Below are 23,081 nucleotides of genomic sequence, written 5' to 3' on the forward strand. Positions count from 1 at the left end.
CTAATCGCCGCTCCTATCTTTAGGTGCACCGGCGACCGATGCGTGCAGATTGACAGTTGATGCTTGTTGACGCTCAGCTGAACTTTCAGCTGACTGGATTTCCTTCCGCCGAATCCGCGGTCCATCACGTGTGCACCTGCAGAATGAGCTCACCGCCTCCGGTATCTAATCGCCGCGTTTCTGATAAGGAAAAATTATCAGCAAAAAAAGATCGAGATTCTACGGCGGATCTGCGCAACATCTTCTACCCAATTTGGCATTGATCTGGGACCAGGCTGTGACTCGGAAGGACTACAGGATACAGCTACACTTAGAATGGCCCCCAAACCACCCCCGGGCACCTCTGCCAGAGCATGGGATGGAGTGACCCCCGCCCTGTCGGAATGGGTACTGGATGCCGTTGCTTCTATGGGCTTCACCCGCATGACCCCCGTCCAGGCTTCAGCGATTCCCTTGTTCATGGCGCATAAGGATGTTGTGGTTGAAGCAGTCACAGGAAGTGGAAAGACCTTGTCTTTCTTGATTCCAGTTGTCGAGAAGCTTTTGCGCCTGGAAGAACCACTCAAGAAACACCATGTCGGAGCCATCATCATCTCCCCAACCAGGTTGGTCGTTCTGTGAAGACATCGCGGTACAGTGCTGACAGTTGCGCTCAAGAGAACTCGCATCGCAGATCTACAACGTCCTGACATCGTTGCTCGCCTTCCATCCTCCATCCGCTGCCGGTCTCAAACCCTCCGATGAGGACGACGATGCGCCTCGTCAGAAATTCCCCTCCTCAACCCTCAAAGTTGTCCCGCAGCTCCTTCTCGGCGGTTCGACCACCCCAGCTGAGGATTTGAGTACCTTCTTGAAGCGGTCTCCCAACCTGTTGGTGTCTACACCGGGACGACTGTTGGAGTTGCTCTCTTCGCCCCATGTCCACTGCCCTCAATCGTCTTTCGAAATGCTTGTTATGGACGAAGCGGACAGACTTTTAGATCTCGGATTCAAGGATACACTACAGAACATCTTGCGCCGTCTACCCAAGCAACGGCGCACGGGGTTGTTCAGTGCCAGTGTCAGTGAAGCTGTTGATCAGATTGTTCGGGTTGGTCTGCGCAACCCCGTCAAAGTCCTGGTCAAGGTAAAGGGCACTTCAGGTGTTCAGGATAAACGCACACCTGCTAGGTTCGTACCCTTATTACTACTTCATCAAAGCATTATATGACTGACATACATACTAGTTTGCAAATGACGTACCTCACAGCTCCCCCAACTCACAAATTCCCTGCCATCAAACACATCCTCTACTCGCTCGAGCCCGCCCCTCAGAAGACCATCATGTTCGTCTCAACATGCTCGGGTGTCGACTACCTCTCCGCAATCCTTCCTTCAATCATCGGCGATGACTTCCAGCTGATCCCCCTGCACGGTAAACACCAAGCAAACGTCCGCGAAAAGAACTTCAACCGCTTTGTCAACTCCCACACCCCCGCCATTCTCCTCACCACCGACGTTGCTTCTCGTGGACTAGATATCCCCTCAGTCGACGTCGTAATACAGATCGACCCCCCTTCGGACCCAAAGACCTTCATCCACAGATGCGGCCGTGCCGGACGTGCCGGCCGCAAGGGTCTGAGTGTGGTCCTTCTCCACCCGGGACGCGAGGAAGACTACGTCAACTTCCTCGAAGTCCGCAAGACCCCCGTCGCACCGTACCCTCACACCCTCACCATAACCGACGCTGACGCCGCCGCTGCGACCGAAACAGCACGCAAAGCCGTCCTCGCAGACCGCGCGCTACACGACCGCGGCCAGAAGGCCTTCGTCAGCTGGTTCCGAAGCTACAGCAAGCACCAAGCCAGCAGTATATTCCGCGTCGCAGACCTAGACTGGGAAGGACTAGGCAATGCATGGGGTCTGCTGAAGCTTCCCAAGATGCCCGAGCTGAGAAACTTCCAGGGCGACCGGACACTTGGCGTGAAACTAGACTGGGAAAACTACGCATACAAGGACAAACAGCGCGAGAAGCGCCGAAAGGAACAAGTACAGGAGAATGCCGAGAACGGTGTCGCGGACGACCAAGCTGCAGGCAAGAAGCGCTCCAGCGAGAGTGTCGCGTGGAGCAGGAATCTCGACAACCGGAATAAGAAGCTGAAGCGTCGGGAGGCCAAGCAGGCGCGTCAGCAGAAGGACAAATGGGAGAAGATGACGGAGGAAGAGCGTCAAAAGGTGCTCGAGACGGAGAAGATGCTTGAGCAGATTCGGGTGAAGAATGAAGAAGAACGTCTGCTTAGGCGTGCGGCTAAAGATAAGGAATCCAAAGCTACTGGTGGGGATGATGATGAGTTCGAGGGGTTTGATTGATTGATGGATATGTCCGATTGGATTGGCATGTAGTATATACGTTATATTTTGGCATATTGTCTCTGATACCACGTCCGTATCTCAAGATTCTTTCAAATGCAAAGAGTCATTAGAACATCGCTTTTTCTCATGACCTATCTCTTTCTGGACTAATTACTGCTGCTGTTTGAAAGGGCAGCAGTATTTCGCCGAATGCTGAACGATGGGGTATGGCCTGCTTGCTTTTAGTTGATGATAAGTAGCTCGTATTGCTATACATATTATCTCTATGCAGGTTAACTGATTCTGCTACGATGAAGTCAATGGGGATCTAATTCAACTGGTACATTGAGAATAACTGGACGGTGTAACTAAAAACATAAATGCAACCTCGTTGCATTCAACCGCTAAGATGCTAATGATACAAAAAGCAATGCAACTTTCAAATACACAAATGCCCATGCATTGTGAGACCACTAGATAAACGTGGCAAAACAAAAACTCCCCCGAATACTGAACTTTCAAACCGCTCATTGAACGATGCCTATGATGAGACATTCGAGTTAGAAAAGGGTAGTAAATGACACTACTTTTGAAAAAAGTCTGCAACTACTCAAAATGTAGTTGGCTAGGAATACGCCCATCCTATGACAACTAGCTTTGAGATAGTTTGCTGCCGGCAATGATCGTTTATCAAAGCTGAAATTGGACAGCTTATTCAGAAGACAAAGCGTATTCCATCTTGAAAGGCTAAGAGCAATTATTGCTTCAACCTTTGTCCGCGAAATGCGATTCATGCTTGTGTAGCTTCGGATGCGCCGGATTCTAATTCGCGCCTGAACGCGTCAAGGCCAGGCTTCCAGATGTTGGTATAAGCATAGTCGACAGTTGAGGGGTCCCAAATCTCATTGACAAGATCGATCACCTCGGGACTGAAACCTTGCTCTTCGTATGTTACAGGCTGAGGCCACACAAGGTCGTTGAGGTCTCCAGATGGGCAATTTTCATAGAGCCACTGAGCCTCACGGGCAAATTCGTCATCTCCAAAATCTTCAATAGTCTGCTGCTCGGGCTCAGGCGCAGGTGCGAGTGCCTTTTCGGACGTGGAAGGTGTTGATGTGACTGCGGGTGCGATGGCAGTTGCAGAGATTGTGTCGGGTGTAGCAGTCATAGGACTCGAGTATCTGCTTGCAGTACGAAGGCCACTAGGGGTTTTAGGCTTGTATTTCTCAGCCTGTGAGCGAGCTCTGGCGAGAGCCTCTTCGTCAATCTTCGCAGGGGTTGACGGGGCTGGGGCCGCTTGACGTGGAGTCTGGCGGGACTCTGTAGGTGGCACACTAAAGAGAATTGCTGGTTAGCCAATCTTTGTCTAGAGAAACAAGGAACAAATATGTCATACCTTTCGGAGATACTATCCCGAGTGGCGGTGGGTGAGCTAGGTGCAGGGGTAGGTGCGGAGGCGGAGACATTTGCTGAAGCAGAGGCCCCGCTGGATTCGGAATCGTCTGAGAAGGCGTCGTAATCTAACTGGAAAGTTCCCTGAACGTTTGGGACGAATCCAGGACGGCGGCTTGAAGACTCATCAGCGGCATGGGGAGCGGGGGTGGGAGACTCTGGGGCAACATTCTCAGAATCATTACCCATTCCAATGAAGTGTCTTCCACGGTATGGGTCGGTTGCACGAGCACGCAGTCGGAGTTTGGATGGTGTATCTTCTGGACTCGCATCAAAGCGGACTTTCTTCGACGAATGCCGCTCTGAGCGCAAGGCGCCGCGGACAGCTGTCTTGGCTAAACGACCAGATTTGTTTGGCTCAGTTCGTGGCAGCGGGATTTCTTGCTCATCCTCGCTTTCAGAGCTATAGCAGAAGTAATCTAAGTCCAGCCCATAACTGCACCCTGGAGGGTTGGGAATCACGTCAGGCGACGGGGAGCGCTTCCGCTTCTTTTGCTTCTGTTCTTCTGCCTCGCGCCCCAGAGAATCTTGGCCTTCTACGCCTACATCTTTCTGGGCGTCTGGCGTGGCTGATTCTTGCGGTGTTGTTTCTTCTGTTGATGGCTTGGAAACGGGGCGAGACAGTAACGGAGCAGAAGACGGGGCTGCTGAATCCTTTTTAGGGATGTCCCCAAGGTAGAGGGACCTATCAAAGGGTTGCGCAAAGAGAGACCAAGACTTGCGACGGCGCTTTTGAGGTGGCTCCTCGCTGGATCTGCGGCTACTCTGTGCTTGGCTCTGAGAAACACTAGAGGACGCCTGAGAGGTTTGCGTCCGACCAATACGCTCCGAAGATGGTTGGGGGGGCGCTAAATTCTCATCAATTATATGACCCAATGCAGATCAAAAGAGAACATACCTTGCACTTGAGTAGGTTCGGGGGTCCTCCTGAAAGAGGGTAGGATCCTTGTGAAGGTGCGAGGTACGGAGTTGAGCAGACCACGGAGGTTCCAACCACTCTGGCGCTCCGGAGTGGCCGGCGGCTCGGGCGTAGAAGACTGTTCCTGTAAGCTTTGCGACTGCTCTTGATCATGACTGGTTTCCTGAGCATTATCAAGAGAGAAATCAAAGGTGGTACGCGGCAGCTCAGAGCATGGGGGCGCAGAAGACTCTGCTGCCTGGCGGCGCCGGTCAGCTTCTTGCTGGGCCAGCAATTGAGATACGCGAAGCGAGGTGGAGTGGATACGGCCATCTCTTTCGGCTTGCCGTCTCCGAAGTCTCTCAGAATACGGAGTAATGTTCGCAGTAAGGGAGCGCGGCCGGGTTGCGGGTCGATACGGCGTGCTGCCGGGGGGGCCAAGGTTACGCCGCTTGTTTGCGGCAGGCGTCTGCGGGCCTTGGGTCTCTTCGTCGCTAGAATCTGCCCGGGCACGCTTCCGGGTCACTGGCGGGTTTGTTAGCCCCTTGTTCTTTTGTGGCCTTTTGGCCCGGATTTCCCGGGGAGCCACCGCGTTGAGAGCAACAACCCCTGAGCCGGGGCCGGGACTACTCTGCGATTCTTCCTGCAGCGGCGACATCACTTGAACCTCACGGCGTCGCCTTCGCAGGATGTAGTCCAGGACCCCAAACCAACGGGTCGGGGGCTCACGGTTGGACGCGAGATCCCCCGCCAACTCAACCGACGCCGACGGCCCTTCCACGAGCTGCCCTGTGATGGGATGAAAGAAGCCCGTGGAAGGGACCTGTTGAGCCCAGTCCCGAATCCACTCTTGTCGAGAAGCGCGAAGGCTTCGGCGAGTGACGCGGGCGGGCTCAACAGGCTTTCCGAACGACGCGGTAGTCGACTCCCTCAGAGTGGCAGCCGCTTCATTGGACAAGCGAGGCGCGAGATCATCCAAGGACAATCTGGCAAAGGACGCAATAAGTGCGCCCACCCGCTCGTCCTCGACGACCACCACTCCTCCGGAGCCCGCAGCGGAAGCCAATGAGGCAGTGTTGAACTGCTCAGGGGATGTCACGACGGTGACTCCCCTTGGCTCCGCCACGGTTGGTTCCGCAGGTGGCTCAAAGGTGCGCTCTTCCGCGGCAGGAGTCGGGAGTGAGACTCTCTTTGTGGTTGCCGATGTCTCAAAGTTGGTGGCGCCCGACTCCTGCGCGGGACGCGGTGCCAGGGCTGCCTCGGTCTCATCCTTCGACGTCCAGGATGGCGTCTTCGACCTCTCAGAGAGAGGCGAGCCGACACTACTTAGCTCGTCGATGAAGGATTCGAGATACGAGGCAGCCCTGATACCCCGGGGATCCGGGCCATCAAAACAATCGATCTCCTGGGACTTCTTGGGGGATTGGGGGACCATAGGGGGGTGAGAAACACAGGGAATGTACTCACAATCAGCGTTTTCGTTCTCAGATGCTGCGGGTGTTGGATCGACAATTTCCGGGTCCTCCCTGGGGGTAGTCATCTCTGCAGCCGTGGTATCTGTGGCGAGGTCTTCCTCTGTATGGGTGGGCTGGGTATCTTCGTCTGAAATGGGTTTGTCGGTTTTGCGTGTCGACTGGCGCGTCGTGCGCTTCGTTGTAGTAGCTTTCCGTGTCTGGGTCTTGGTTGTGGGCTTTTTTGTGGTAGTGGTATTCGTCTTCTTAGGTGCGCGCTGAGACTTTGCACGGGTCGGGGGTTGCTCTGACGTTGCAGGTTCCTGGTGCGCAGCATTCCTCGCAGACCTGGTCCGACGTGGGGCATTTTCCTCGAGTGACACGAAGCCACCGGGCGAAGCTTGCTGTGAACGAGTACGCATCTTGACTGTGATGAAGGTGAAAGCAAAAGGTGTTCAATTCAGGCTGGTGAAATCCAGCAATCTGAGGCAAAGCCACCAACAAACTGAGTGACTAGAAGGGTGCGGATAATGAGAAGAGGTAAGACAGGAACGTAATGTAAGAAACCTTTACAAAAAGGCGTGAGGACAGGTTGACAAAAGGCGATTCAGCTACCCTATAGGTTGCTGTAATCTTGAGGCGACGCGGTACCTTGATCGGAAGGTATGAGAAGAAAGATCGTCTCGCTTAGTCGCGATTTGAGATCATGAAGAACGCGGAGCAAAGGGACGTTATGGAGGAGAGTTGAATCTAACTTGTAAGGCAAGTTAGCACCTGCGAGAGAAGATAATCCGGTGGGATAAAGAATCGTGCAAATGAGAGATCAAAGCAATGTAAATCGGTAGCGCAAGTGCGATATCGACGAAGATACGGAGGGATGGGAATTATGAAGGAGAAGAGAGTGAGAGGGGGGAAGAGGCAGGTTGATAAAAACTATACTGACTCGTTGAAAGACATAACACTGGCTTACAGTGAATGTTACCTCGTGTTGCTGGGCGATGTTGATTATGACGCGTCAAATCAGCGCCCGGAGGCAGTCGACGATATTCACTGACCTCGGCGAGCAAGGTCGTCGTATAGAAAGATGAAGTTTGGGGGAACTTTTGCGCGGGAATTTTGCGACTCGGGGGGTGACGTCTCGGCAGAACACCAGGCGGTGGGGATTTCGCCCAATGACTGCTGTTGCCGCCCTTGGCCAACTTCAAGAGTATTCAGTACTACTAGTAGGCTGTAGTAACACCCTGCTACTCCTACAACTACTTGTATCATCTGAATGGGAACGATAAGATCGATAATAAGCGAGTGAAAAATGCCGGTGAGGCACTTCAGGGTTTGGCGCAAGAAGGATCACAAAAGCCATACAACAGACCTTTTTACAGCGCATCACAACACAGAAGTGGTGAAGTATGAACAATGGGCATGAAGTACCCACAAGTTCTTTGTCATAGACACTATGAAATAGGAAGGGCCCATTGATCAATACATAAGGTTACACGCTGAGATTAAGCTTAAGCAGGGGAAATACAAAGAAAAGAAAATATGTAGAATACAAGCGCCAAAGAGCTAATTTACATGGAGATCTCACCCTTCCAGGCAGCTTCCGAGAGACCCAGCTTCTCCATCAGATTCTGCCACCTGGGGCCACCTCTCTCCTTCCTCCGCAAGTAGCGAAGCAACTTCTGTCTCTTGTGAACAAGTAGACGCAGGTTACGCTTGTTGTGTCGGTCCTTTTTCGTCGTCTGGAGATGTCTAGACAAGTTCATGATCTTTGCCGTGAGAATAGCAACCTGCACTTCCGGAGAGCCAGTATCCGGGCCAACCCGGGGAGTTTTCTCAAGATGAACAGTCGCAGAGTCATGCGATACGCCAGAAGGCTTGGGAGGCAATTCGCTGTCGGTCTTATGCCGGCCAAAGGTCTCAATGCATTTCTGAATATGAAGACGCATGTGGTCCTTTGTGTTTCCGTTGGCGACACTGACAATGCGACGGATGGCTTCCTGTGCATTCCGATGTTCTTGAAGGTGCTTTTCGGCGGCTTCTTTCTCGAGCTGAGGATCAGCAGTGTCGCGATCCGGGTTCCGAATCGGTGATGTCAGGTTCTTCGAGTATTCCAAGGCCTCATTGAGACCATCCGGTGTGACGAAGTAATTGAGGTCTGTGTCCTGCAAAGTCGCTTGCGTCTTTCTGAGTTCCTGGATGAAGGGCGTCGGTTCACTTTGGACGGGGTCGCCGACAGACCCTTCGCGCTCTTTGGCCAGGGCTTTCTGGCGAGAGATGTTGGCGGCCTTGCGTTGGCGAGACTGCGCCATTAGGAAAGGGTCATGGCGTCTGCGCTCTCGGGACTCTGTAGACCCAGCTCTCACGGAGGTTTTGGCCGGATTGAGCGACAATGCGGCAAAGGGAAGCTGCACGGAGGAAGGGCCTGGAATGACGACAACCCGGTCAGTTACTCGGCGTGAATCAGAAGGGGGAGGCAGCAAGACAGTACTTACCAGTGAGGGCCCTCAGGGAGGGCTGAAGTAGAATGCGGGGAGGCATTCTTACGAGCTGGGGAGGGAGTGACCGCAACGATTAACAAATAGCACTTCCGGGCGCCTTCGCATCAAAGGCCGCGGACTCAGATTGGAAGTCTCCAAAATCTCGAGGCCCCGAATTGCGCTAGTCCGCATCGGGACCTGGAGTTGCACGTGATATCCCGGGCGGATCGGAGGCTCTTCCAAGGTAACCCTAGCCCTAAAATTCACAAAGGGCAAGCGAAATTCATCGACCATCTCAAGCGCGGTGCCAAAAGTTCAGCTTCGCGTTCGTCTCCCCGTCACCACCACCACGACAAGTGCCAGACGATTGATATACTCAAATCGATCTTTGCAATATCAATCGCCCACCATGGCCCCCTCTCAGCTCCCCCCGATCTTCAACCCCACCTCCCAGGACATTGAGATGCTCCTCGCAGCTCAGTGCCACCTCGGGTCCAAGAACCTCCAGTCTCACATGGAGCCTTACCTCTGGAAGACTCGCCCCGACGGTGTCAATGTCATCAACATTGGCAAGACCTGGTATGTTTATCAGGCAATCTAATGCGCGCATGTTCTCTAGAATCATTGCCTAACGCCGCGCGAACTTATAGGGAGAAGATCCTCCTCGCTGCCCGTATCATCGCCGCCATCGACAACCCGGCCGACATCTGTGTCATCTCCGCTCGTCCCTACGGCCAGCGTGCTGTCCTGAAGTTCGCCTCCCACACCGGTGCTACCGCCATTGCTGGTCGTTTCACCCCCGGTAACTTCACCAACTACATCACCCGCTCTTTCAAGGAGCCCCGCCTGATCATCGTCACCGACCCTCGCACCGACGCCCAGGCCATCAAGGAGGCCAGCTACGTCAACATCCCCGTCATTGCCCTTTGCGACACTGACTCCCCCACCGACTTCGTCGACGTTGCCATCCCCACCAACAACAAGGGTCGCCACGCCATCGGTCTCGTCTGGTGGCTCCTTGCCCGTGAGGTCCTCCGCCTCCGTGGTACCCTCGCTTCCCGTGAGGTTGACTGGGACGTCGTTGTTGACCTGTACTTCTACCGTGACCCCGAGGCTGAGGAGAACAAGGAGGTCGTCGAGGAGAAGGTTGCCAGCGCTGAGGAGGTCGGTGCTGGTGCCATCGAGTCCGGCTTCGCTGGTGACAACTGGGATGTTGCCGGTGCCGGTGCCGGTGTTCCTGGCACTGCTTTCGCTGCTGCTAGCGCTGCTGCTGGTGCTGCCAGCTGGGAGGCTGAGGGTGGCGACTGGGCTGCCAGCTCTGCCGCTCCTGCTGGTGAGAGCTGGGCTGAGGCCCAGCCCACCGAGGCTAAGTGGTAAACATCTGGACTTCGCAACGAGGATTGACGAAACAATGGCGATTGGTTGAGGGTGACGAGGACCCCTTAATCATCAAGGAACGTCTTCCCGGCGGTTCCTTGCAATGAAAGAACAAAAAATCCCTTGTCGTGTCTATCCTAGTTTCAGTTCAGGTATTCCAAAAAAGACAAAGAAGAAAAAAGAGGAAAAGAATCAACGGGAGCTTCACTACTTCAAAACATCATCTTCCTACTTCTTCTTGCGTGGTATGCTACAGCGAAGTCTCCTTCTGCAGTCCGTTTTCACGTTCCGCTTATGGTGCATCGGGGAGGAATTGCATTGTCAATGATTGACTGGCGCTTATGAGGGAAAGATATCCAGTTGTTCTCTTGCCTCAGTGAGCTTCTGGGGGAAAGCCCTGTGCTGTCAATTTCACAAGGTGGACTTAATCGTTACCTTGGTTTCTCCCTGTATGTTTATCATAGCCGTAATCGAAAAGTGATGCTAGCTACCATTGTTCTCCATGTATAAGTGTGGTCTCTAGTAGTCAACAGTAGACGTAGCTCAGAAAGAATGCGTAGAAGCCCATGTTGATACCTGTGGTGCCAATCTCGTCACGTATCACCCAGGACGATAGGAACGGTTAGGCATTAAGTACCATTATTCTAAGCCAACAAATTAAAATAAATATATCACATATCTAAACAATATGGATCCACAATCTCAATAAGGGTATCAAATATACTAAAGAATAACACAAGCGCCGGCAGTTTGGCCCCCAGCCGCCGTAGTCGTCATTCCAGCAAGCCGCGCAATATCTTCAAACGTCTCTCGTAAGAGTTCCCCAGTGACAGCAGAGCACTCCGCATACCGATCACATCGGAGTTCCTGCGCAATCCGATACGACTATACATGATATCAGTTAGCTCCGATCCTGCGTACAGCACAGATAGACTTGAACAATCGAGCCCGATGATTAAGAGGGTCTACTCACCTCTTGAGGATATATAATCCCCTCACATTCCACCCTAAGATCTCTCTTCAACCCTATCAACATAATGGGTATGCGTTCACCATAACCGTTCTGGAAGTACCTGGTGATATCATTTCGCCACTATAGCACAGAAGTTAGTATTGATAGCCACACAACATGCAAGATATGGGGCATGTCCTACATTGCGAAGATTGTTCAGTGTATCTCTATTCGAGATGTCAAATGCCAGAAGTATAACATCAGGCTGCAAGGTAGACCAATGTTGGTTGGGACTTGCGGTGTCATATACTTCAAGTTTAAATGACTTCTTGGAGAAGCGAATTTCATAGATAAACGGCTGGTCACTGTCCCGTAGAAGGGTTTCCTCAATATTCCCTTGACTAGTTGTCTGTCCTTGGTGTCTACGAAGATTGGACTTCAAGCTCCTAATAACTCATTAGTAAATGACAGTGATTCGAAGACGGGGACCATGTCATAGAAGGCACTGCATGCTGAAGAGCTGTTGCACTTACGATAGAAATGTTGTTTTACCACATCCCGGATCTCCGAGGAGCAGAATAGTCACTGTCTGTTCATCCTGTGGGAGGTTGCTTCCTGCCATTGGACGCGATGTTCTGGCACACTCTGGACTTTATATCAGACAAGGAGATATATATTGGCGTCGATTCAGACACATCTAGTGTGTCGCATAGTACGCTTAATGGTATAAAAGCAGGGTTCGTTTGAGTATGCAACGTTCATGATAATCTGCGGATATAAAGCGGAACCTGACTGCAGCACATTTGCAGCTCACGCCTTTTGGAGTTAAGATCCCCCAAATCTCCTTTGCAAAGAAGATGTCTTCGATAAAACCCGACAAATGGACTTTTTATTATGCAAATGACGGATAAGCAAAATATGAAAGCCATGCTAACTGCCATCTTACCATGTAATACAAAAGATACCCCATGAAGCTTGCCACAACCACCCATGTAACAATACCATACGCTCTCATTACACGATCACCACCAATAGTACTATCAGAAGTCTAAATTTTTGCCGCAAAAATCTCCCCTCCGCGGCAACCCAGCAGCGTGGGACACACACACAACGTGCTCATAGGGATGCGAAGGTTCCAAGGAAACCTTTGTTCTTTCTTGAGTCGCACATCAGCACAGCGTACACCCTCAACAACGAGGCGCACATTCCAATCCCTGTCCCGCTCGCACGCCCAAGTCGATTCCCAACCTACAAGTACCATGTCCGGGAACATGGCCGAGGACCAACAAGTCCCTACCAATGAAGCCGACTACTCGACATGGACTACGTCGAGGCTCGTCGCCCGAATCACTGAATTAGAACGCCAGTTACACTCCCGCACCGCGGAGTATACTACACCCCCTGCGAAGCAGCCCGAGGACGCGGCCAAAGACGCAGCCAAGAGTGCACCTAGTGATGGGAAAGTGAACCAGAAGGAGCCTTCATCTCCTGCGGCGGGAGCGGAGAAGAAGAAGCAGGTGAAGCCGCCGAAGCCCCCGAAACCGCGCAGGGAGATCGATCCGTCGAGATATAATACACGGTTCATCGCGTTGAAGTTCGCCTATCTTGGACAGCGGTACAATGGGCTTGAGCATGCGAACGGGAATGCCACGCCGCTGCCTACGATTGAGGAGGAGATGTACAAGGCTTTACGGAAGACCCGGTTGATTTTCCCGACCGATACAACTGGTGATGAGTTTGTGGAGAGCTATGCGCCGAGAGAGACCAAGCCGTACTATATCAATTGGGATGGATGTGAATATTCCAAAGCTGGGCGTACGGATCGGGGTGTCAGTGCCTTTGGGCAGGTGATTGGAATTAGAGTGCGGAGTGCACGGCCGAAGCGCAACGAGGTCGTTCAGTCGGACGAGAATGCCGATACCACCATGCAGAATACGGACGAGGCCAATGCGTCGGCCGACGATGGCTGGGATGACGTCAAAGATGAGCTACCCTACGTGAGCATGTTGAACAAGGTGCTTCCTGAAGATATTCGTGTATTGGCATGGTGCCCACGTCCTCCTGAGGGGTTCGATGCCCGCTTTTCTTGCGGGGAGCGCCATTACAAGTACTTCTTCACGCAGCCGGCCTTTTCTCCTACGCCGGGTGCTTCGGGCTTTGTGCCGCGAGATGGATCAGGCAAGCCTCCGAAGCTGAGAGAGGGTTGGTTGGACATTGAAGCGATGCGCAAAGCTGCGAAGTATTTCGAAGGTACACACGACTTCCGGAACTTCTGTAAATTGGACGTGACGAAACAGATCGAGTCTTTCTACCGAGACATTTTCCGTGCTGACATTGAGCTTCTCGATGCTCGCACCAATCCCCTGGGCTATGTGACTCAGCCAGAATTCCAGGCTAGACCCGCATCGGGTGTGGATGAAAGCGCAGAGTCTTCAGCGGCACCTCTGCCAACAGCAGCGCAGGTATATGTCTTCCATCTGGAGGGTTCTGCTTTCCTGTGGCATCAGGTCCGACACATGGTCAATGTCCTTTTCCTTGTCGGTCAGGGGCTCGAGGAACCCTCCATCGTACGGGATCTCCTTGACGTGACTAAGAACCCGCGAAAGCCAACCTACGAGATGGCTTCCGATGCCCCCTTGGTGCTTTGGGACTGCATCTACCCCGATAAGAAGAGCGGCAGCCGTGCTGATAGCCTGGATTGGGTTTATGCGGGTGACGTTCGACAGATCAAGTCTCACCTCGGCAAGGGAGGTGGAAAGTTTGGTCTTGGAGGAATCGTAGAGGAGCTCTGGTCTGTTTGGAGGCAGCGCAAGATGGAGGAAATCTTGGCTGGCGCATTACTAGACTTGGCCGTCAGTCAGGGCGACAAGAGTCTCACCATTGGTGATGGAGTCGAGCCAATCTGGGAGAGAAAGAACCGGGGTAAGAAAATCTTTGTGGGGTCTAATGAAGCCAGAACCGGCGGGTACTATGTTCCAGTCATGCAGAAGCGAAAGACCGAGCTCGTGGAAGTCCAGAATGCGAGGTGGCTGGCGGCAAAGCAGCGCAAGATGGAGAATGGCGCAAAGGCCACCAAAATGGAACAGTAGACAGAAGATTGTATATACTCACTTCTCGAATATATGTGCAAGATGGCCTACCTCTCAAGCAGAAAGCTATTGATTTCTTCTCAAGACGTGAAGCTGGGCTCCATTATGACTTCGAATCATACAGACAGCTCCGTGAACCCCTCCAGACCTCCTCTAGTATTTGCCGATTTGGTAACAATTTCTGGCTCGCATTAGACAACCGAAATGGCAGGGCCTACGGGTAGGTGCTGAATAGGTATAGGTAGGTACTCACAGGGAACACCACAACCACTTCGCTTTCACCTTCGACGATCACTGCCAGGTAGAACCTAACCTCAAATCCCTTGAAAGCTTCATGTATCACGATATCCTGAATCTGTGTAGTAGGTATGAACCTCGTCGAAGCCTTTGACAGGTAGGTCTGGGAGGAGGTAGACGTCTGAATACCGAGACCGCGTATAACCAGGAGCGACTCTTCTGTTTTGGAGCAAAGCGCAGTCAGTATCAAATCTATCCCTTTCTCTGGAGATTGTCTGGGCGAACCTGTGTATCCCTTCCTGAAAACACCGTAGAAGACTATTGCGCTGGCCAAAACTACCACCGCAGAGCTGTACGCATCCGCGATGCGACAGACGGATATCCCCAGCGCACTCGACCAGATTGTTGTCCAACGTATCCATGAGCCATCTTCCATAAAAAATGTACGGCGGAACTTCGCAGCATCAAGGAGGAGCACACAGAAAAAGATGACTGCGCGCAACAAAATTTGTAGGTAGAAGAAGGCCTTTGCTGGCGTGCTCGTGCGTCTGGAGGCATTGGACACTGTGAAGGAGACGGTCGTCGGAGACGGACGCCGTAAGATAAGGCGACTCGGCATTTGAGGCGATATTGATGTTCAATTCTCATAGAAATATCCCATTGATACGCGCTAATTGAGAGACACGCAGAAGTTTCCAAACACTGAAGCCATAATGTCTGGCATGTAGCTTCGGGACTCTCTCTCCGCGGGATATCGGCGTTCTTCAGTCTAGTCCCCTTACGGCTTAGGTGTCTCACCTCCATCGTCGGGCCTCTGCGATACGGCGTCACGTGTTTATTGTTGCATCTCCTAATCTTAGACGCTTGTCCTACGCATTGCCCAACTTCGTTGCCTTATCAGTGGCCGTTGTAACGTTCCGGGACCAGGCTCCCAGAAGTGTGCTTTGGTGACAAGAGCCGGAGTTCCATGGCCGGCCCTCCAAAAGAAGTGAAACATGAGGGTCTTGGTATAGATGAGTAGGGATCACAGTCCATGGGTCAAAAACAGGTTAGTCTCTCTCCGCTTCAGAGATGTCTTTGATGAGAAAGAGTGGGGTTTTAAGGGGTAACAACAAAACTAAACAGTGCTCAGCAGAACAGTGACAGTTGGCCCACGAAGAGACTACACACTCTTGCTCTCGGTCTTCATCTGTACTTCAACAACCAACTTACACTACGACTGACATGAACATACAAACTAGCTAACTACCAGTTTTTACAGTTAGCTTGATAGTCTTGCGGCTGTTCATCCAGTGACCATGTGAGTATGGCCATCCCAACAAGTAAAACTGTGAGCAAATTCCCCCCAACCCTTCGAATGAAGCTCAATCACATACCGAGCTCGAAGCACCTCATAAGGAGATGTGTTGCTGACCATACAATTGACAGGTAGCTTAAACAATCCAATAAACGGCTTCTGTTGTTATGTGAGACTCCAGGCTTCCGGGTTGCCTACATCTGAGGTATCTCGGCCTGAGCGATGGGAATACGGAGGACTGAATGGAAATCCAGCCTTTTCTGTTTCCTTGTTGCTTCTGGGATATTTTTTCCTATCATATTTAGTTTCCATGTACCTACCGGCAAATGGAGACTACTCATCTTGGTGTAATGCGCCAGCTGCCATCTGTAACGGACAAGGCTAAAGTTGAAATCTTTTTTCTTTTTTTTTTTTTTTTGCTATCTTTCAATTTTCTTGCAAACAGGGAAAATAACGACTGCGTTGTTTCTCGACCTACCAAATGTTGACTGCTTGAATGGTGGTGTGCATCACCCCTTCATTCCCTCGATCGACTATTACTTGAGCATCCCCAGGTTCCAGGAAGGACAAGGCTGGAGAACGAGTCCGGGTCATTTTTAGTGTGGCTGCGGGGCCGTTGAATGCGTCGATGGCGACCAGACATTCCTAGCCCGATAGGGCAAGTTGCAGCCTGAGGCTCATAGCGGCAGACACCCGAGGCTGCAGCAACGCCGGTTCCACTCGCGGGAGAGGCATTTTTTTTTTCGGTCGTCTCTATGGCGGACTCACACGACTTCGATCTCTCCGTTTCAATGTCTTCCCCATACATTCGCTTGGACCCCGTTCCTGAATCCCCGCCATGAGGTAGTTGCCTGTCTGTCCTCGCCACGAGATTACTTATTCTTCTTTTGCTATCTCCAAGCTCGTCTTTTATCGTGCTAATCTCACCATTCCTCCCGCCCCTCCAGATCCGCCGTTTTACCAGATTTTCCTCCTTTGTCCCCGCTTCCGAATCGGTCATCCTCTCCTGTGACTCTCTATCCTCCCAGCTTCCCACAGCCTTCCAAGTCTGAAGAACAGTCCAATATGGTCCGGAACATCGTTGTTATCGGGGGCACTTCCCACCCGCAATTGACTCAGACCATCTGCAACGTGCTGGGCATCCCGCCGGCAGATGTTCTGCTGTCGAAATTCTCCGTGGGTGAGACCCGAGTGGAGATCAAGGAATCCGTCCGTGGAAAGGATGTCTATATCATTCAGTCCGGTGGTGGAAAGGTAAACGATCTCCTCATGGAGCTTCTGATTACCATCTCGGCTTGCAAGACCGCCTCCGCCAAGAGAGTCACTGCGGTCCTCCCGCTTTTCCCGTACTCGCGTCAGAGTGACATTCCCTACAACAAGACCGGAGCTCCTTTGGTCAAGTCATCCCTTGCGGGGAGGCAAGGCAATAACTACACCTTTGAAAGTACCCCGCCTACCCCACTTCCTGGGAAGTCCGAAACTGGAGGTCTTCTGAACGGTCTGAACGGCGTCGATAACCTGCAGAAGAGCCTGGCTAAGGCTCAATTGGAAGATATCAGCAATGGCAGCCCTGTGAAGAAGCAACGCCCGGTCAATGGTCTTCCCCGCAGCGATACCATGGAGTCCCTGCAGTCTGAAGGTAACAGGTTCGCACTCAACGGTGCCGACGAGAAGATCAACAACTTCCAACCCCGCCCCGGCTACAAGCAGTGGGTGGCTCAGGCCGGTACCTTGGTCGCGGACCTGCTCACCTGCGCTGGTGCAGACCACATTATCACCATGGATCTCCATGACCCTCAGTACCAGGGATTCTTCGACATTCCGGTTGACAACCTGTACGGCCGCCCACTCCTCAAGAGCTACATCCAGCGGAACATTCCCAACTACAAGCAGGCCGTGATCGTCAGTCCCGATGCTGGTGGCGCGAAGCGTGCTACGGCGATTGCCGATGGCATGGGAGTTGAATTCGCCCTTATCCACAAGGTTAGTATTCGGCCTACTGACTTCTTTACATGGAGATACTAACCACTTTCAGGAACGTCGTCCTACCCGTATAACGGATCGACAGAACGCTACCATGATGCTGGTGGGAGATGTTAAGGATCGGACGGCGATCCTGATTGACGACCTGGCGGACACGTCGAACACCATTACCCGAGCGGCGAAGCTCCTCAAGAAGGAAGGAGCTGCACAGGTTTATGCTCTGGTCACCCACGGAATCTTGAGTGGAGATGCCATTGATCGGATCAATGCTAGCGCACTCGATAAGGTGGTGGTTACAAACAGCGTTGACCAGGCAGACCACTTGCGCAGATGCCCCAAGTTGGAGGTTTTGGAAGTCGGTCACGTTTTCGCTGAGGTAAGTTCGTCGGAGCTCAAGCCCCTGAAGCATAGCTAACGAACTGTAGGCTATCCGCCGTGTCCACCACGGTGAGAGTATCAGTACTCTTTTCCAGTACGACTAACAAACCAAATCATTGATTTTATTGCATGCGACTTTTCTTTCCCATGGCAGGGATAGATGACACCTTTTGAAAAAGGAGTGACGAATTGAGGTTATATCTTGATGAATTTTCTTTATATTGTCTTTGACATTTGCTATACTACTTTGGTTTCCATAAGCATACCATCGCATACCATCTATCACTTTTTCTGAAACCTACTCAACGGAGCCTGAGAGGAACGGATAAAGACACGCCCAATGTGTTCCCAATGCACAGTTATGACTCCCTGGATCCATCTTCTCATGACTTCGCTCATGTTCTACACGTTTAATGCTGTATGAGAATCTCGGGGCTTCGTTTTTCTGACACCTTGTGTGTCGCCCTTAATTTTGGGGTTTCCACTTTGGATCGCGACTGTCTGGATGTTTTTGTAGACAGATTGGCTCAGAGCTTAGCACATGTCCATGTCCATGAACAAATACATTCAAGAAATGCTGGCTACTCTAGTATCAATGTTGTCTGTTCTTATTCTACTCATAATACCACAACAATAACAACCACAAACTCAGGTTAGATAATGTCGGCGTTATCTATATACTATATCACAAGAAGCGAAAATCCCAAAACGCCGTGGGGTCAAGGATAGAAAAGATCGAGGAGCCAAAACAACTAGCATGGACAGGCTGGGCCGATTTATGCGCTCATTACAGGGACTGGGTACTAACTAGACACAGCGGATATGGGAGGAAACAAAGGCGCCCTAGAGTCACACGTGCAACGGGTGCGGGGAAAAGAATACATATTTTGGCGGATAATTTAAGAGAGAGAAAGGACAATGATGGGGTAACAACAAGAAATGGTATCTAGAAAACGGAAATGAAGTTTCCAATTCTCTCCTTCTGGTTTTGGGCAATGCACTCGGCAATCCATGTGACGTTACGGATTTCCTGCGGTCCATTGTTAGTAGATGCTAAATTGGTCTTTGAAAAAGGGTAACTCACCTGCTCCTTCAGTCTCATCCATGCGTACACCACAGCCGGAGTGAACTGCCGTGTGAACACAACCTTGCTCAGCTCCATCTCCTTCTGGTAGAACAGGTCCTCCAGACTCTTTCCATCCGAGCCACCCATGCCACCTAGGCCACCACCACCCTGCGTGAGACCAACAGCATCAAAGAACGCCTTGTAGTCCGCAGAAATGCTCACGGCCAGAGCCACGGATTCAATATCATCAGCGCGCGAAAGCATCAGCGATCCCTCTGGATACAGCTTGCCAAACTCCGGGTACAGCTTCTTCCGCTCTTGCTTCGACAGCTCCGTTCCAAACGAGTTCAGAGTGATGTTGATGGCACGACGGTCTGCCTCGAACTGCAGGATCTCGGACATGACCTCTTGCGTGGGAGTGCCCTTGAAATCAGGGTGTGTGGTGACGAACTGGTGGAAGTCCTCCAAGTAGTTCTTGTAGAGCGTGTTGCGCACGATTTCAATGTTCAGTTCATCCAGATCTTGATGGCTCAGACTGCTCTTGAAGTAACCGGCCAGCGGCGTCTCAACCAGCACAGAGTTGTAGAGTTCTTCGATGTTCGTGGCGACGCAAAGAACAGGCAGCGTCTCGAACCAGCCTAGGGGGTGGCATCGCTCCAGGAGCTCGCGAGTGTCACGTTCGTGCAGAGTACCGGTGATGAGCAGTGCGATGTTGTCGATCATGTACCCGTACGTAAGGTATTGCAAGAATTTGGCGGTCGACCCCGTGGCCTGCGCGAGGAGGTAGCGGAACTCAGCGACCAGCTTATCCGTCATCTTGCCCGCAAGGGCAGAGGTAGAAGGGTTGGGAGGGAGGGAGGCGAGGAAGTCGCCATAGGCGGGGGCGAGCTGCAGTTTGACATCTGCCAGAAGCAAGGTAATGTTAGAATTATCAAGGAAGTAAGAGAGCAGTTTCAGATTGACGGACCATCAATCGTCTCGCATTGGGTCAGGTTGGAGTAGTGTTGGCCGGTTAGGAGGCTGTTCCGATAACCACGGACAATACCCTCGATATAACTATGAACGTTCAATCAGCGACCTGAAGGGAAGAAATTACAAAATGCGACAGTGAAACAGACATACCCGCTGTTGACGTTGAAAAAAAGACCCTCCATGGTGGGCTAGCAGATGGGCAGAAGTCCAGATGTCCACTTACAAGCTCTCCGCAGTTGATAGACTGACGACCACTCGTCGACGCATCGGCATCCCGTGGGGCTTACATAATCTGGGCGTTGCACCAGCCACGGCGGCGGCACCACCAGCCACACTCGGATGGCGCTTTTCGCTTTTTTCACTTTTTAGTTTCTTGAGGTTAAAAAATATTCCCAGCGGATTTCAGTCCATCCCGTCCAGCACGCCAATTCCCTCCCACCCCCCGGCCTTTTCTTTTCCCTTCTCACCTCTAGCTGTTCCTCTGTCTTTTTATTGCAGCTAGAAGTCGAGGCCGTGCACCATGACGCTCTTTATCCTTACGGAAACCAGTGCGGGCTATGCCCTGCTCAAGGCCAAGGACAAGAAGCTGTTGAAGAGAGATGATCTGGCTACTGAGGCTTCCACCGCAGAGGGTGTTTCTAACCTGTAAGTGCATTCTCATGCATCGTTTACTTTATTCACCCCCGATTGTCCATTATCTGCGCGTGGTGTCTCAAAAGCAAAAATTTTCCCCCACCGCGTCTGGACCCCGGCTAACCGCCGCAATTGTAGTCTGAAGTTGAAGAGCTTCCAGAAGTTCGACAGCGCTGCTACCGCCCTGGAGGAGGTTGCTTCCCTCGTCGAAGGAAAGGTCACTCCTCGCCTGGCCAGCCTTTTGGACGAAGTCAAGGATGAGAAGAAGGTTTCTCTGGCTGTCGCCGACCCCAAGCTCGGTATGTGGCGCAAACTTGTGCGAAAACTCAGGATAAAATTTTCGTGTGACTGACTGGAATTGGTATAGGCAATGCCATTGGCAAGCTCCCCGGTCTCTCCATCGAGCTGGTGGCCGACTCTTCCACCACCGATGTCTTCCGTGCCATTCGTGAACACCTGCCCACCCTCATCCCCGGCCTTCTCCCTCAGGACATGTCCACCATGTCCCTTGGTCTGTCGCACTCTCTCGCTAGACACAAGCTCAAGTTCTCCCCCGACAAGATCGACACCATGATTGTGCAGGCCATTGGTCTGCTTGACGACCTGGACAAGGAGCTCAACAACTACGCCATGCGTGTGAAGGAATGGTACGGATGGCACTTCCCTGAGCTGGCGAAGATCCTGAACGACAACATCGCCTACGCCAGACTCGTCCTCAAGATGGGCATGCGCACCAACTGGGAGTCTTCCGATCTCGCTGAGATCCTCCCCGAGGAGATTGAGGGTGCCGTCAAGGCTGCTGCGGACCGCTCCATGGGTACCGAGATCAGCCAGGAGGATCTGGAACACATTCAAGCCTTGGCCGAGCAGGTCGTTGGCTTCGCTGAGTACCGTCAACAACTGGCCGGCTACCTTACCGCCCGTATGAACGCCATCGCCCCCAACCTGACTGCCCTCGTCGGTGATCTGGTCGGTGCCCGTCTTATCGCCCACGCTGGTAGCTTGACCAACCTGTCCAAGAGCCCCGCCAGTACTATCCAGATTCTGGGTGCCGAGAAGGCCCTGTTCCGTGCTCTTAAGACTAAGCACGACACTCCCAAGTACGGTCTGATCTACCACGCTTCCCTGATCGGCCAGGCCACCGGCAAGAACAAGGGTAAGATGGCCAGAGTTCTGGCTGCCAAGGCTTCCCTTGGTCTGCGTGTGGATGCTCTCGCTGAGTGGGACGACGATGCCACCGAGGAGGACAAGGCTGCTCTCGGTACGGAAGCCCGCTACAACCTCGAGCGCAAGCTTGCCGCCATGGAGGGCAAGCCCCTCAAGCCCCGTGGTACTGCCATTGCCCCCAACGGCGCTCCTCAGGCCCAGAAGTTCGAGATCAACGAAGCCCGCAAATACAACGCCGATGCTGATGCTGTTACGGGCGACGAGCCCGCTTCCGCTAAGAAGAGCAAGAGCAAGAAGCTCGTAGAGGAGGTTCAGGACGAGGAGATGGCCGATGCTGACTCCGACGAGGAGTCTGACTCGTCCGACGAGGAGACCGACAAGAAGTCCAAGAAGAGCAAGGACTCTGAGCTCGAGAAGATGGCCGAGAAGGCCGGTCTGAGCCTCAAGCGGTACAAGCGCAAGCTTGAGCGTGGAGAAATCCAGTTCGACGCTGAGGGCAACCCCAGCGCGGTCAGCAAGAAGGACATCAAGAAGGCCAAGAAGGAGTCCAAGAAGTCGGCCAAGGGTGAGGAGAAGAAGCGCAAGCGGTCAGACGACGGCGAAGTCGACAACTCCGAGAAGAAAAAGAAGAAGAAGAAGAAGGGTGAGGAGTAAATTCGAATGAAGTCCTCAAACAAAAAAGTTTCACAATCAACACACCTGATGGGAATGCTTCAAATTTCTGTATGATATCACACCATGTGGGCCGAATTTCTTCTCTTTTTCCTTTTTTCTCTCTCTCTGTTGCTATTTTGCTTGAAGATTATATGTTTGGGTGGCATTTGATGGATGGATCTTACTATCATCCCCTGGCGCAGAGGTGCTTGTTGGTATAAGGCAGTTCAAGTTCCAGAAATAATGTTCTTTCTGAGTTGGATTTTCCCATGGTAGTAGTAATGTTTGTAGTTGCAATGGTTGATATTATCTAGACCAGTCTTCTGCCGCTGGGCTTGTACGTACCTTTTACTGATAAATGACCATGATTACTGGCCCATGATAACTGCAACACAGTCAACTCCATTAGAGTTTTGTTTCAGGTCCCTTGGTAGATTCTGTAATTCGAGGCCAGCATGGTTTTAAAGTCCCTTCTTTCTCATCTTTAGTAGCAAGGATTCGAGTGAACTTCACAGACAGAAAATGACTTCCTATTTTCCTGCACAGCAAGCGGCATACGCGACGCTACAAATACTAACACCTATCTCTGACCCTCACGTTGAAACGATTTCGCCTCATCTCTCTACTCCATTCCGCCTTATGTACAGCCAATTAAGTGCTAAAGACA

General features: G+C 52.1%; 10 protein-coding genes across 10 annotated transcripts; 5 read left to right on the forward strand and 5 right to left on the reverse strand.

Moving 5' to 3' along the window:
• Positions 1–315: 315 nt before the first annotated feature.
• spb4 (ATP-dependent RNA helicase SPB4) lies at positions 316–2,349 on the forward strand (the record flags this gene model as incomplete). The annotated part of the gene is made up of 3 exons (XM_035499621.1): positions 316–605; positions 658–1,170; positions 1,227–2,349. The coding sequence occupies 3 exons, from the start codon at positions 316–318 to the stop codon at positions 2,347–2,349; spliced, it is 1,926 nt and encodes a 641-aa protein (XP_035355514.1).
• A 772-nt stretch (positions 2,350–3,121) lies between these two features.
• On the reverse strand, positions 3,122–6,554 carry AtWU_04511 (uncharacterized protein; the record flags this gene model as incomplete). Its single annotated transcript, XM_035499622.1, has 3 exons — positions 3,122–3,665; positions 3,728–4,631; positions 4,682–6,554. The coding sequence occupies 3 exons, from the start codon at positions 6,552–6,554 to the stop codon at positions 3,122–3,124; spliced, it is 3,321 nt and encodes a 1,106-aa protein (XP_035355515.1).
• Positions 6,555–7,700: 1,146 nt separating this feature from the next.
• AtWU_04512 (mitochondrial 37S ribosomal protein uS15m) lies at positions 7,701–8,670 on the reverse strand (the record flags this gene model as incomplete). Its single annotated transcript, XM_035499623.1, has 2 exons — positions 7,701–8,554; positions 8,625–8,670. The coding sequence occupies 2 exons, from the start codon at positions 8,668–8,670 to the stop codon at positions 7,701–7,703; spliced, it is 900 nt and encodes a 299-aa protein (XP_035355516.1).
• A 348-nt stretch (positions 8,671–9,018) lies between these two features.
• On the forward strand, positions 9,019–9,986 carry rps0 (40S ribosomal protein uS2; the record flags this gene model as incomplete). Its single annotated transcript, XM_035499624.1, has 2 exons — positions 9,019–9,188; positions 9,260–9,986. The coding sequence occupies 2 exons, from the start codon at positions 9,019–9,021 to the stop codon at positions 9,984–9,986; spliced, it is 897 nt and encodes a 298-aa protein (XP_035355517.1).
• Positions 9,987–10,709: 723 nt separating this feature from the next.
• Positions 10,710–11,560, reverse strand: AtWU_04514 (putative Rho-like small GTPase; the record flags this gene model as incomplete). The annotated part of the gene is made up of 4 exons (XM_035499625.1): positions 10,710–10,871; positions 10,960–11,079; positions 11,141–11,384; positions 11,472–11,560. The coding sequence occupies 4 exons, from the start codon at positions 11,558–11,560 to the stop codon at positions 10,710–10,712; spliced, it is 615 nt and encodes a 204-aa protein (XP_035355518.1).
• Positions 11,561–12,197: 637 nt separating this feature from the next.
• AtWU_04515 (pseudouridine synthase DEG1) lies at positions 12,198–14,027 on the forward strand (the record flags this gene model as incomplete). The annotated part of the gene is made up of 1 exon (XM_035499626.1): positions 12,198–14,027. The coding sequence occupies one exon, from the start codon at positions 12,198–12,200 to the stop codon at positions 14,025–14,027; it is 1,830 nt and encodes a 609-aa protein (XP_035355519.1).
• A 103-nt stretch (positions 14,028–14,130) lies between these two features.
• Positions 14,131–14,883, reverse strand: AtWU_04516 (PIG-H family GPI synthesis protein; the record flags this gene model as incomplete). The annotated part of the gene is made up of 3 exons (XM_035499627.1): positions 14,131–14,208; positions 14,281–14,483; positions 14,550–14,883. 3 exons carry the CDS (start codon positions 14,881–14,883, stop codon positions 14,131–14,133), a joined length of 615 nt encoding a protein of 204 aa, XP_035355520.1.
• A 1,743-nt stretch (positions 14,884–16,626) lies between these two features.
• Positions 16,627–18,026, forward strand: AtWU_04517 (ribose phosphate diphosphokinase subunit PRS5; the record flags this gene model as incomplete). Its single annotated transcript, XM_035499628.1, has 3 exons — positions 16,627–17,544; positions 17,597–17,920; positions 17,970–18,026. 3 exons carry the CDS (start codon positions 16,627–16,629, stop codon positions 18,024–18,026), a joined length of 1,299 nt encoding a protein of 432 aa, XP_035355521.1.
• An 842-nt stretch (positions 18,027–18,868) lies between these two features.
• AtWU_04518 (H(+)-transporting V0 sector ATPase subunit d) lies at positions 18,869–20,142 on the reverse strand (the record flags this gene model as incomplete). Its single annotated transcript, XM_035499629.1, has 4 exons — positions 18,869–18,952; positions 19,007–19,890; positions 19,956–20,044; positions 20,111–20,142. The coding sequence occupies 4 exons, from the start codon at positions 20,140–20,142 to the stop codon at positions 18,869–18,871; spliced, it is 1,089 nt and encodes a 362-aa protein (XP_035355522.1).
• Positions 20,143–20,480: 338 nt separating this feature from the next.
• Positions 20,481–22,414, forward strand: nop58 (RNA-processing protein NOP58; the record flags this gene model as incomplete). Its single annotated transcript, XM_035499630.1, has 3 exons — positions 20,481–20,605; positions 20,732–20,892; positions 20,961–22,414. The coding sequence occupies 3 exons, from the start codon at positions 20,481–20,483 to the stop codon at positions 22,412–22,414; spliced, it is 1,740 nt and encodes a 579-aa protein (XP_035355523.1).
• Positions 22,415–23,081: the final 667 nt, after the last annotated feature.

The sequence above is a fragment of the Aspergillus tubingensis genome, assembly GCF_013340325.1.
Source record: "Aspergillus tubingensis WU-2223L DNA, scaffold_6, whole genome shotgun sequence".
NCBI lineage: Eukaryota > Fungi > Ascomycota > Eurotiomycetes > Eurotiales > Aspergillaceae > Aspergillus > Aspergillus tubingensis.